The 14,973-nt window shown below is 35.4% G+C and overlaps 1 protein-coding gene across 1 annotated transcript in view; it reads left to right on the forward strand.

The window, feature by feature from the left end:
- Window positions 1-3,393: 3,393 nt before the first annotated feature.
- The window catches only part of jdp (DnaJ domain-containing protein), a 29,335-nt gene continuing 17,755 nt past the window's right edge, over window positions 3,394-14,973 (forward strand). Inside the window, exons 1-3 of the mRNA XM_069812508.1 lie at window positions 3,394-3,703; window positions 3,931-4,032; window positions 4,192-4,308. Of these exons, the coding sequence (XP_069668609.1) occupies window positions 3,617-3,703; window positions 3,931-4,032; window positions 4,192-4,308 (306 nt within the window). The 5' untranslated portion in view covers window positions 3,394-3,616. The remainder of the gene's footprint in view (window positions 3,704-3,930; window positions 4,033-4,191; window positions 4,309-14,973) is intronic.

Genomic DNA, 14,973 nt, shown 5'->3' on the forward strand with positions numbered 1-14,973 from the left:
GATTCTAACAGGATGATGCTTTTGGACACGATTTTAAAATTAGAATCAATGAACAGAATATCTTCCAATAGCTGTTCAGAAGGCAATGATTTTACAGCTGCAACAGCGGAACTGTCTATGCTATCCAATGCATCAATTACCTCCATTATTTTGCCGTAATGTTATGCATAATAATTAACAGCATCCAACCACGTTCCCCAACGTGTCAAGACTGGCTGCGGGGGTAAGGGTATTCCAGGGGCAATTATTTGGAACAGCAACACTCTCATTGTAGTAAGTTTGATTGAATTCTTGTCCGCACTGAACAGATGTTAAGCTTTGACTATTCCAACCACAGTAATGCAAAAACAAGTGCTTACATAGGTATACATTATCTGTAGCTGCTCCATCTATTTGGACCAGTCACAACCCTTAACATGAACTGCTTACTATGAGACCGGGCGGTCGCTCACCTACTCTATACTACCGTACATCGGCAACCTGATTGCATGCTGCTGTGGCAATTCAACGAAGTCTACTTATGAGGTTCAAACTTGTCTTCGGACAGTTCACTAAACAACAACAACCGTACTAAAGACGATCCCCCTCATCCCAGTTTTCATGCAATTTTCGATACGTATTGAAAACGATTTGAATACAGAAGCTAAAGTTTCAAAAGTGGCTATGTTGGTTAACAAATCATCGACATGTTAGCATGTTGGTCGCTCTGTAGGCCTTAGCTATAAACAATATTGTGTTTTATTAATATGGTTTATGAAAACTTAATATTGTGGCTGTTAATGTAGAATGGTAATATTGGCTTTTAGGAAAAAAACAAAATATGATATGTTAGAACATGCCTTTTCAACCAACATAAATAATTGCGCTCGCTTTGGTAAAAATAATAGTTGACACATCAAACAAATGACGATTGTTCACGCGCTTAGCGTATTGAGATCGTTTTGAATACGATAACGTTTTCATGCAACTCAATCCGTATTGAATACGACCCCATAAAAACACAGTTTTACTCCTGGTTGAGTGTTAGAGAAGGACGCATGGCCTTAACTCTGCCCGGTTAAATAAATCATTATTATTATTATTATTATTATTATTATTATTATTATTAATAGTGTTGTGCTGGCCCATTCAGAACGGCAAAACGTTACATTCGCTCAGAGATACGAAATGCAATTAAGGAGTATGAGAGTGACATTTTATGTATTAACGAAGACAATATCGTGTGTAATGTATGTAAAATTGAAATAAAAACCACAAAAACTCAGGCAATGAAATTGAGTGATCCCCATTTTAGAGGTTTTCTTCAGAAATTCTCTCGACACAAAAATTATTTAAGCGGTAGGCGAAGACGATTCAGCTTCGACAACTTACGAGAATATATCGTCGTTTACTGCAACGCTGGTAATTACATCAATGATGACGAGGACTGAACCTTGCAAGGTATGTACTACAGTACTACAGTACGTTATTTTTCTTTTCTTTCTGACTGTACGGAGATACAGTAGCATGTAGAAGTCGTCTGTTTACGTTTAAAAACCTGTTGAGCCAATGGTCTGAATGAAAAAAATGTTACATATAGTAAATGTGCACCTACATTCAACGATAACTCATCCCACATCCACTGCCTACTCATTAGTGAAAACAGAACAAACTAGTTCAAAAAGCAGGACAAAGTCCGGACAAAAACATTTGTAGATATCTTATTCTTTATGACTTCTCAGATTCCGAAGTCGAATTTAATTGATTATTGCTTGTTAAATTACGTAGGCATAATATCTGTACAATAAAATAAAATAATATTATACAGTACATTTTAATTTCAGCACTGTATGCAGAAACATAGGCCTACATGAGAAACACCAACCTATTTCTTTTAAACCAAATTTTACATGTAGCCATAATAATTACAAAAACTACCTCACTCACCATTATATTTGCTGACAGATCACTGAAACAATGGCCTTCACTACACTCGGAAGAATAATTTCGTATGTTTACAGTTTTACTGATGCTAATTTTCAGGTGAAAAAATATTAAATTGGCTCAACCTCGTGTTACTGATGGTATCGCGGATCATACCACTGTTTATGCACGCCGATCGACCGATTTTACGGGAAAAGCATGATCTGTCATGGTTTATTCGTGGCTTGTATTCGAAAGAGAATACTGACCACTGACGCAAATACTTGCAGCACTATTGTAACGTTGTAATGAAAGTTTATTGACCAGTGAACATTACTCTACCGTTGCAAGAGTTCAGACTCTGAATAAAATATATGGACAAAAACTATACCGGTAGTTTTATTCGCAGTTCAGCATTATGTTTTCAAATGTAATTATAAAAATTTAGATGATTGGTACTTTTCCATAAAATACGGACATTTAACAAATCTTCAAAAATAAATACGGACGGCAGGACAAACCTTCAAAATACGGACATGTCCTGCTAAATATGGACGTTTAGTAATCCTAGACTTATCGAAAGTTGATTTAAGGTCACATAATTTGCTTCAAATGTTTTCACTGTGAGCTTTGTTGCAATTTTGCAAGTGAAAAGTATGAAACTGATGACAATTTATAGCACACTGTGAAGTGATAAAATTACAATTAAAGATATATTCTAAAAATCGATTACACATATTTATAGTAGCTTAAGTTTTAATAACGTGAATTAAAATATTTATATACCGGTTACGGACTGAAAGGTCCGGGGTTCGATCTCGGATGGTGACAGGGTTTTTTTCTCGTTGCCAAACTTTCAGAACGGCCCCGAGGTTCACTCAGCCTCCTATAAAATTGAGTACCAGGTATTTCTCGGGGGTAAAAGGCGGTCAGAGGAGCAAGGTGCGACCATACCACCTCATTCTAGTGCCGAGGTCATGGAAAGCATGGGGCTGTACCTCCATGCCCCCCCCCCCCCAGGTGCCTTCATGGCATGTTACGGGGATGCATTTACCTTTTACCTTCTATACAGTAAATATTTCTCGTGACAGTATTCTCATATTTTTCGTGAAACGTTGAATATTAACACTCTCATGGACAAATAAAATCTAAATAATGGACTTAACTGGCGTAGGATATAGTTTTCAAGCCACGGAATAATTCGCTTCCGTTTTAGAAACAATATTACGTTATGAAAAAAAATTGGTATGAAGAAAAACACATAATCTCCGTCAAGTAATCTGTTACATTCTTCCTGGGGGATAATTCATGCAAATTTTTCTCGCTTTGTATAACAGTAACAGGTACAGAAGTATGATACAATTATTTACAATGTTTCTGCAATACTGGGTCTGGTGTTCTGAAACATGTGCTGCCTCACGTGAGGTACACCAGAGTTACATGACGTTTCTATTAACTACTCTCATTGGCTAAGGCGCATCCCCTCCTAAATGTTCTACCAATCGATGCATCGGATACATACGACTGTTAGGAACGTTCGGCTCCAGTTGTAACGAGTTGGTATATCTATATGTGCTAGTAACTCTGACACTTCCCCGGGATTTTCCCAGCTGATTCCGGGGATCGACAAAATTTTGCCAGTGCAACGAGGAGGCGTTTTCTAAGGCAACAGGTGCTCCGGAGTTAGTAACAATAAAACACCCATTCCTTTAAAATGACGACCGTGGACAGTATTTTGAACTACACTCGTTCAGAAGATGAGGATTATTACGCAATTCTTGGGTGCGACGAGAGCGCAACGGTAAGTGTCAAATGAAAGTGAAGTTTTCACTTAGCCTACATTTTTATCCAGATTTCATTTCGTTACAGTGCCGTGAATACGTGCCTACATATTGATTAGTAAAAGTGCTTGTGCAACTTGTGTATTTAGAATAAAGCTGTGTTTTCAAGTGTCTATATAGTAATTACAGTTTGCGAATGTCTTAATTATTGCGATCCATATTAAAATGGCATGTGATTAATTTGCAGCCGGAGCAGATCACAGCCGAATACAAAGTTCAGGCGCTGCAATATCACCCAGACAAAAATGAAGGAAATAAAGAGGCAGAGGAAAAGTTCCAAAAATTAAAAGTAAGTATAATAGCGGTAATGAAACATAACTTTTTATTGATATGTAGATTAATGTCAATTTTAATATTTAATGATTATACACGCTGTAATGTTGCAATGTATGATCATAAGACTATGAAAAATTGTTATATATCTAATTACATCTTTTGTATCGTGCAGGAAGCGAAAGAGACTTTATGTGATCCAGAAAAGCGAAGTAATTATGACAAATGGCGTAAAAGTGGCATTTCCATTAGTTATAAGCAGTGGCTTGGTATGAAGGAACATGTTCATCAAGTGAGTACCTGAAATTTTTAAAATATTTATTTGTGTGAATTACAATGTGCCTTACAATAGTTCCCACAACATGAAATAGTTTAGGGTGTGATATTTAATATTTTTATTTTCGCATTATTTGATATGTAAGCTTAATAGTTTTTCTTTCTGTGAAGTGTAGAGAAAGTAGGTACCACAATGCTCATAATAAATTTTGCGTTTGATATGCGTTAAATTTATCTTATTTCTTTAGATCGCGTACTTGTTTGGTTCCATGTAAGCTATTGGAAAGATTTTGTGCTTATTTATTTATCGGTTGAGTTGACACATATAGACTACGTATAATAAAAAGGCAGGGTATCTGCTTTACATGCCATTAAGGCGCACGGGAGGCATAGAGGTAGAACTCTATGTTTTCATGGGCTCGACGCAAGGATGGGGTGATGTGGTTAGCACCACGCTCCGACTGCCTTTGACCTCCGGGAAAGAGCCGGTACTCATTCTGACAGGAAGCTCAGTGGACGTCGGGCCGTTCTGGAAATTTCGGCAATGAGAAAAATCTCGCCATTATTAGAGATTGAACTCGGGATCTTCCAGTGCCTAGCCCTTAGCTCTGCCAATTGAACTATCCGGCCACCATATGTAGTAAAGCCTAATACAGCGAGGTTAGTTGAAGATGCTCGAGTTTTCGGCTTGAAACCCCACTGTAGATTTTTTTTTTTTTTTTTTCGTTTTTCGTAATTTTTGGAAAATTGAAACATTTCACAAAACCAGCAAGGATTTTTATCCTACGGAATATTTCTGGCAATGTTTAGTACATTTTTTATATAAAAAATGTTTCGGACTATCGAATTTCCTAATTTAAATTCAGAATACATTTTAAATTGACAACAAATTCTAAATTAACAATAACAAAATTAAATTCTATTATTGTAGTACTATTTTCTTTTTGTTATCATATCCAACGCAGAAGAAGATACTGCTGATCTGACAAAAGATAATCATGAAATTCACACCTTTTTATTATTAGATTTATAGAGGATGAAAGCTGCCCGAAATTAATACTATATGTTCCTTCTATTCATTTCTGGTTATTACCGCAGTCAGTATTGTCGCAATAAATAAATTTCCCATTTTTTTGGCTATAAATCGAAGAATGGCTGATAGTTACTATGGTTAGCATTTTCTTGCAAAATATGCTGCCTGATTAACAATCAAGAGTCCCATAAAAATTCAGCAGTAACTTCCCCGCCTGAACAAGTTGAAGGGATTAAGGAATTAGGGTATATACAATTGGTTCAATACAAAACCTATATTAAAAGGCTTTTGTGACATCGTCAATATTTCAGTAATTCATTTTCGTATCGTGTTTTTCCGTCTTCACATACCATAAGAATCCGCCGCTGTGGAATAATGGTTAGCCTGCTTGACCGTGAAACGAACTGACTTGGGTTCAAATCCTGGTTGGGACAAGTTACCTAGTTGAGGTTTTTTCCGGGATTTTCCCTCAACCCATTAAGAGCAAATGCTGGGTAACTTTCGGCACTGGACTCTGGACTCATCTCGCTAGCATTGTCACTTTCATCCCACTCAGACGCTAGATAATCAGAGCAGTTGATAAAGCGTCAAAAAAAAAAAAACCAACCACACCATAAGATAAAAACAGTTTTAAGTAGATACTGTAGTATGTATTTCCCATATGACGAGACGAAATTAAATCGCACAAAGAGTCGTTATTATATTAATTTTACAGGAAATCATCATGCTTGTATTTTCATATAGATTCTTGTGTATCAGAGAAAAATATGACAACATCTAAAGGTTAGTTATCTGGGATAAAGGAATTTTATAGGGGAGCTAAAAAATTGGTTATCGTGAAGAGAGGAAGGGGAGAAATTGTGCGATATTATAATGAAACCTTAATGTGAATGTACCTCTTCAAAGGTAGGCTCATGAAATTTAAAAATAATTAATAAGTGCAACTTAAATGAAAGCATAATGGTAAAGAAAATATATTTTATATTTTGTAATGATAATAGTGGTATGTTTATACATAGGCCTACTCTTAAATCTCTGTTACTTCTGGTTGTGTGAAAATGCTTAGAAACGGACATTTTTCGCATGAGAAATGGTACTAAAATTGAAAACGAAATAATCTGTTAAGTGAGTGTTAATTTTCCTGTAAGCTGCTACAAGGAATGATTTAATCTTTCATTCTTCGATTATGTAGAAGATTCATATGCCCACTTTATTTTACGCAACTCCTGAGAGCTGTAGAACAGGTGAATATTTTAATATGAAAGAATAAAGAGTATAGTTTCTCTCAACAATCGATTAGGATAACTGCCAACTCCTATCGTAAATTAAGTACCTTACCAGAAGCCTACCGGTAATAATGCCATTTGGACTAGTGTACGTATTATCTGACAGCCCAGGAACACTAAAGCTAGTAAGTAACTAAAAAAAAAAGTGTAAACAATAATTCAGAAGTGCTATTTTCGCGATTTTACAGTTCTCGGAACATTGAGAAAATGGATATCATTGTCATACATTATAATGCTCAGCGCTTGAAAATTAGTGTTATATTAAATTTAACGAAAGTCAACTTTATGCTGGTAATAAGTAGAAACAAGTGTCATAATTAATATAATCTGAAGTTGATTTTTGGCACCAGAAACTTCATAGGCCTACTCTGAGTTTGTACAGAATGAAAACAGCGGTCTTATGTGTTATCATGATTGCTTTATTATGGCAGGAGGGGGGGGGATAAATTTATGGTTTTTATATAAAAACCTAATACAAAACCACAGGAATTTAAAGCCTAAAAAGATGAAGAGTAGTCTTTTGGGACAACAGATTGAGGACGCGAAACAATGGATATCCTTATATGCCTAGTTAAGGTAGTAGTAGACCTACTGATAAAGTATGATGTAGGCTATAAATACAGTGCACCATTCATATCGAGAAGTCCAAGATGAACTTCTCTGTTGCCAAAAATTCAATTGGGATAGACTTCCTCGTAATGGACTCGGTTGTCGTTATCGTTCTAGTATTTTTCCGTTCATTGTCATCTATAAAATAACGAGACATGCAAAGCACCACCATTGTGACAGGTTTTTGCATCTGATAAAATCACTGACTGGCTCAACATTGGCCAAGAAATTATGGAGGCTAAATATTGTTTTTCGGATAGTCAGTACAACATACAACAGAAATAAATTTTGTTAATTTAAAAAACGTGAATTTAGATATTAGGTAATGGTGTTGGGTGCCTTTTTAAATTCACGTTATATAACATTTTCAGCTCTAGGGTACAAAATAAAATTCAGAACCTTTCGTCACATGTGTACCTTGTACACACGGGTGTATTTCAGGCCTGGCGAGCCATGGAGGTGCCACAGTCTAGTATATACAGACGCGAAGCTCAATACGTAGTAAATATGCAAACATTAGATAGTTGTTCACCACTAGGATCGCTAATATCGCCTCATTACGCTCATTACAGGCAATGCAAAATAGTACAGTCACAGTCTATTGTTTCTAGCACCCTCAAAACTCAAGCTTCGTGACTGTATATAGTAGACTGTGGAGGTGCCAAGGTACTATTTTTCGAGGCCAGGCAATTCCAGGGCACTTTTCTGATTTTCATATTATCGTCAAATTTTGCATTTGTAAAAATGTCATGTTTTATTCGCATTTCAACAATTTCATAGTGATGTCTACTCTTCAGACCTAACACTTCTTCATTTTTCCTGCCAGGATGTTGCTCCAATTTTGTTTTCTATATGGCTATTATGCAACCAACTGTTTCTGTTCAAACAGAATGCTTATGCTTCGAAATCCTAGAGTCAAGGCATTTTTTTATAAGAAATACACCATTCCTTGTATAGGATCTGTATTCAGTTATTCAAATACCTAGGCGCACTCCTGATTAAGAAATATGTAGAGCTTTTAGAGTACCGGTATTTGGATTTTCAATTCCCATGAGTATACATGCACAACGTGATTCAAAACTAGTGGACAAAGTATCAGAAAATGTGATCCCATAAAGGAAATGGTCATGAAGACTCATTTACTAATGTGTGACTCATCTATTGAATATTTAATATTGTGCTGTCATTATGGGAAGTTTCTGCAAGGTTAAAAAATTTCCACTGGAAATTGCGACATTCAGTGACAGAACACAGAAAATACCGATGGTTAATACTACCCTATATGCATTTAAAGTACCATGTTTGTTCTAGTTGATCAGAGGTGACTTAAGCGGTATGATCTTGCTCTTGTTCCATAGCTGACTTTAAAAACGTTTTGTGCTCTTTTCAAAACTCAGTGAAACAAAATTTAAAAAATTCAGCTAAGTTAATATCACAACAAAAATAAATAATAAATGCATAATAATAATCATTATTATCATAATTATTCACGACTATGATATGATATCGTAAACTAGACGTTTTAAAAGTTTTCCTAGTATTCTTTTTTCTCCTAGCTGGTAATTCTGAAGTAGACTGATTCTGTTCCGATCCATTCTTAGTACCATAAAATGGGGTGAACAGGGACGAATTTTTACTATTTTTTAATATTTTTGTGTCAAAGAGTTTATATTTTTATTCATAATGAGTGAATAAATAAACACTCTTATTATTATATTTACTCTTTGACACAAAGAAATAAAAAATAGTAAATATTCGTCCCTATTCACCCCATTTTACGGTATATGTTTTATTTAGTTTTGCTTGTAATATCTAATTCTTTCTAAAATAGGTGTAATTTCTAATTCTTGCAAAAACGTAATTTGTTTTATGGTACGTGTAGCAAAGTTGGTTTGTTGGTTTCCAATGGTTCACATTTGGGGACTGGTAAATCCATTTTGTGCCTTGCCTCGTTGCCTCTCATAAAGGACTCAATGAGATGTTCAAACTACAGCCAACTGTTTTCCTAAAAAAAATTATCTCTGCAGTATTTAATCTTGTTAAATCTTGTTTTTGACTTATTAACAAAAATTATTATACAGAAATGAGAAGAAAAATGATGTCTAAACAGAGAATAACAATTATTTAATGAAACAGATGGCTGCGAAGATTATGCGTGCAAAGAAAGATATAACTTAGTAATACCATCTTAAATTAATAGAAAGAAGTTCTGTTACAATGGAAATACGTAACAGGTATTTTGAATTTTACAGTCCAGTTACTGAAGTAAGGCATGATTCAAAATTTTTCCAATCATACTCCACAGAGGAAAAAAAAATACCTCGATATATTATTATGATGTATTAACAGTTTGTTTTAATTCTTTTGGACAAAGTTGCCGTCTGGATTTGTGATTCTCAACCGGGAAGAGGGAGGTCCGTGAACCTCGCCGCAAATATAATAATAATAATAATAATAATAATAATAATAATAATAATAATAATGGCAACATGCTTTCGTTAGAACAAGAAAGATGGAAGGGGAATTAATTTGCTTTTCATTCATTGTTGGGATTAATAATTACAACAGGTGCCGTGTTCCGTAGATACATACACACGTTCGATCATTCTCTGAATGTTCGATTGCCCTCTATCTCCAAACTAGACGGTTAAGTTATAAAATAGGTATTATTAAAATTATACAATAGTTACAGTTGTTTCAACACTTTACATTGTGTGGCTAATCTTCATTTATACATGTTTCGAGACTAATGATTCAAAATGAATTTTATTCTACATTCTCTGCCTTGGACTATGGGGTCGCACTAAAGAAATGAGAAGAAAAGAGAAGCCTAGGCAATAAAGTGCGCGTTTACGCGCACGCGGAGGATGTATATGTGTACGAGTGTTTTTCAACTCTTATTATTTATCATTTTCCATTACATGCAACATTACGTGCCATAGTTTACTTAATATAATTATATACTACTATATAGATCTTGGCCCTCTCCCAGTAGTAAAAAAAAGTAATACTACTTAGTAACTTAGTTTAATCAGTAGCACTGTCTAATCAACTTTAAATTTTAAAATGTGTAGGTACAAAATTCCATATGATACCGGGTCAGCTAAATAATAATAATAATAATAATAATAATAATAATAATAATAATAATAATAATAATAATAATAATGATAATAATAATAATAATAATAATAATAATAATAATAATAATAATAACAGGAATTTTCCATAAATAATGGTTTTCCTTCACTCAAACTTAATTTTAATTCTTCACAAATCTCTGTCTGCCTTATCTTTCTCTGTAAGCCCACGGTTGTGCATGCTTCTCTTTACCCCATCAATCCATTTTTCTTTTTTTCGTCTGTTGCCTTCTGGATGCTAATTTAAAATTTTCTTTGGTTTTTTTATTTTAGTAGGTTATTTTACGACGCTTTAGCAACATCTAGGTTATTTAGCGTCTGACTGAGATGAAGGTGATAATGCCGGTGAAATTAATCCGGGTTCCAACACCGAAAGTTACCCAGCATTTGCCCATGTTGCGTTGAGGGAAAACCCCGGAAAAAAACCTCAACTAGGTAACTTGCCCCGACCGGGAATCGAACCCGGGCCGCCTGGTTTCTCGGCCACACGCGCTAACCGTTACTCCACAGGTGTGGACTTTTCTTTGGTATTCTCTCTTCCGACATTCTTATAACACGTCCATACCATCTCAGTCTTCTCTTTCCTATTATCTCCATATCGAAAACATTATTTTTAACTTCTAGTAATAACCCTTCACAGATACACATCATGCATAATGTGGCCTGCCCAATTTGAAAATGAGTCACAGTTCTGCCTTCTATCCGCAGAATGCTGAACCCGTATCACGGGCGCGTGCACGAACACGCACACATACACACATTTTCCCGTATAACTGTGTTCTGAATCTTGCCTTGATTTTCTCGGTGCTCTTTATTCTTCCTACGTTACATGACATTACAAGGACACAATTATAATAACAAAAGTCAATATACAAACTAACAATAAGTTATTTATATTTTACACAACATATACAAATAATTCATTTATCAAAATCTATACGCGTTCAGCCTAGGCGGAGAGAGAACAGTTTCCTTAGGGGGGGGGGGGGGGGGGCAAAGCAGAACCACAGAATCCCGATATAAAAAGGTTATGGGAGACATTATTTACCTTCTTCCCCCGTTATAGCTTGACCGTGGTACAGTATATCGTAATATGATCATTTAATTGAAGTATTTTCGGATCCGCGATATTTCGGACCGAATTGTATAGAGCTTGAACTTTAGATCTACTACAAATTAGGCCTGTAATAGGGCATAACTATTTTTCTCTGCCATACACAAACACATGTATACATCAATAACACTACGTAACAGTGTTAACAGAAACTTTTTTATCTTAAGCTTACCTTCCTGAAAGTATCATATGAAAAATGTAAATTCTAATTATTTTACTTAATATTTCGAGTTTACGCATTATACCGGGATCACTTTTCTTTTTTCTGCAGTATGTTATTCATATTTCTCCAAGTGGCGGCCTGAACCACAGCAGACTTCTGACACATGAGTACAGAGTGTTACAAAAGAAACATTACAGTGCTTCCATTCCTCAAATGAGGTATAGAAATTCTTATTCATTCAGAAATTTAAAATAAATATTATAGTCCAGATACACGATCTGAAGACATTAATTCATAAATTTAAACACAGAAACTTAATAATAAACAAAAGTAAGCAAAACCTTTTGAATTCAGTATTTTCTAACGTTAAAAGAAAAATAAAAGAGTTCACACAAGTTTGGGGCAGCAGTCCCCCCCCCCCCTGCCTCCCCCTCCCCATAACTCCGCCTATGGCGTTCAGTGAACGAAAACATACATTCTAAATATTACAGATATATTAATTTGTCCTACAGAATTTATGTGTAATATTGACACTTAATATTTTAGGAGAAAAATTCGTTCCAGCGCCGGGGATCGAACCCGGGTCCTTGGTTCTACGTGAGCGCCTGGTACGTAGAATCAAAGACCCGGGTTCGATACCCGGCGCCGCACAGTGGTCTAAAATCCATATTTAGGAGGACAAATGGAGAAAAATGACATGTAAAAAAATGAAATTAAACCCTTAAATTATTTTTCCTATACAACTGAGTAACACTGAATTGATAATCTTAATCAGTGGAGGTGGCTGCATAGCGAGATAAGAAGCCGGTAACATGCCACATTTCGCCACCCAGCATTCTTACTCAGCAAGCGCCGCGAGTCTGCCGTTTTCCTTGTGCTGTAACTCTGTTGTAAATGGTCGATTCCATTCATATTTGGTATCAACATGTCAAGTAGTTCTTTAGGTATGTAACACTGTTTGTGTTACATTTAATGTTATTATAGCATGTCAAATTAGCATGAATGGACACGGGACAAAATATAAATATAACCATTGAGTGCAGACTTTGTTAAGTTAGAGAAAAAAAAAACCCCTTTGGTTCGTCCAAAAATGATTTTTTTTCACTTCCTCCACTATTTACCTTTATTTTAAATCTAGTCTTAAGTTGCGCAGATTTGCGGAAGTAATAATTTATGAGCACTATTCTTTCGAGGTGCAGTAGTGTAAGTTTTCTTGGTTGCAGTTATTTCAATATCTGTGAACCGAATCTGCTTCCGCAGTATAATTCAGGGAATTCAAGATGACAGCTTGTTAATTATGTACCAAATAAGCTTTCCGAGTGTCCAAAAGGTGCAATAGTACCTAACATGTTACATTTTCCCCCCCATAAGATTTTGTCTAAATGCATCCCCCTCAAAGGGGCACTTCTGCTCATACCAAAGTAAACAGAGTTTGTACACAAAACAAATGTACTAAGTGTAACTACTGTATAAAATTTCATAAAAATCTGTTAGATAGGACAAAAGTTACTAATTTTGTCTAATTGCGCCCCCCTATAAGGGGTAGTTACACTTAGACCAACGTAATGAGAGCTTGTATACAGAACATACATGCTACCTGTAACTACTTTGTAAAATTTCATAAAATCTGTTAAATAGGAGAAAAGTTACTAATTTTGTCTAATTGTGCCCCCTAAAAGGGGTAGTTCTCCTTATACCAACGTAATCAGAGCTTGTATACAAAACATATATGTTCTTTGTAACTGTTTTGTAAAATTTCATACAAATCTATCAAATAGGAGAAAAGTTACTAATTTTGTTTAATTGCGCCCCCCTATAAGGGGTAGTTCCCCTTATACCAACGTGACGAGAGCTTGTATACAAAACGTACATGCTACCTGTAACTACTTTGTAAAATTTCATAAAAATCTGTTAAATAGGAGAAAAGTTACTAATTTTGTCTAATTGCGCCCCCTATAAGGGGTAGTTCCCCTTATACGAACGTAATCAGAGCTTGTATACAAAACATATATGCTACTTGAAACTGCTTTGTAAAATTTCATAAAAATCTGTCAGATAGGAGAAAAGTTTCTAATTTTGTCTAAATGCACTCCCCTGTAAGTGGTAGTTCCCCTTATATGAACGTAATCAGAGCTTGCATACAAAACATATATGCTACCTGTAACTACTGTGTAAAATTTCATAAAAATCTGTTAGGTAGCTGAAAAGTTATTAATATGTCCCGCTAAATTTGCATTCTAGACCACTGTGCGCTGGAGCGAATTTTTCTCCTAAAATATTAAGATACATTCTGAGATTATGAAATGCAAAATTTTACGAACGTCACGTAAAATTTGCCTAAACTGAGAGAATGTCCTTTCTGCGTCACAAAACATTACAGGGGCCTACTTAAAATATAATATATCACAGCACAGATCATCATTTCACATAAATCACAGTATGTTTCCATTTCTTATGCTCAAATAGTCCTTACGAAATTCGAATATAACCAACTGTAACATAGATCTTGCTGGAGGTATTCTTTTGAAAGAAAGAAAGAAAATAAAGAAAAAATAAATATAGTATATTTTACAAATTAAGTTAAATTAATTTAGGCTCTAGTGACATTGGAATGGGACAAACTTGTGCTCAGAAACGAGCCCACTTAAACAATTATTTATTTAAAAAATAAAGTTCAAAATTAAACACAATATAGCATACGAGTAGATTGATAAATTAAAATAATATTAACACAAACGTCTGAATGAAAATTCAATTTACTCAGTATTAGAATCATATCACAATGTAGTCATAACTTGGTGTTTTACATAAACATCATTGACGGTGGAGCGTCTGTATTATATTATGATTCATAGTCTATGCGTACCTGTTTGCAATTCTACCCTGCTTATGAATCCACGTGACATAATAGATGTACCAGAAGAAACTACTCGATCCGCTGTACGTTTGGGAACACAAATGCGCTGCCTGGTAATGTCTTATTTAATAAGTGCAGAGTGTTACTTGGCCCAGCAAGAATTTCCGTTTAGGGATAGGGATGAGTCCGATAGCTCTGTCAACAGGGGCAAATATGTGAAACTTTTACATCTCCTTGCTCAAACTGATGACAATAATTTAGACCACTACCTTCAGACTGTTACTGTGTTTTCTGGGACGTCCACACCTGTGGAGTAATGGTCAGCGCGTCTGGCCGCGAAACCAGGTGGCCCAGGTTCGAATCCCAGTCGGGGCAAGCAAGTTACCTGGTTGGGTTTTTTTCGGGGTTTTCCCTCAACCCAATACGAGCAAATGCTGGATAACTTTCGGTGCTGGACCCCGGACTCATTTCACCGGCAT

The sequence above is a fragment of the Periplaneta americana genome, chromosome 16 (genome assembly GCF_040183065.1).
Source record: "Periplaneta americana isolate PAMFEO1 chromosome 16, P.americana_PAMFEO1_priV1, whole genome shotgun sequence".
Lineage (NCBI taxonomy): Eukaryota > Metazoa > Arthropoda > Insecta > Blattodea > Blattidae > Periplaneta > Periplaneta americana.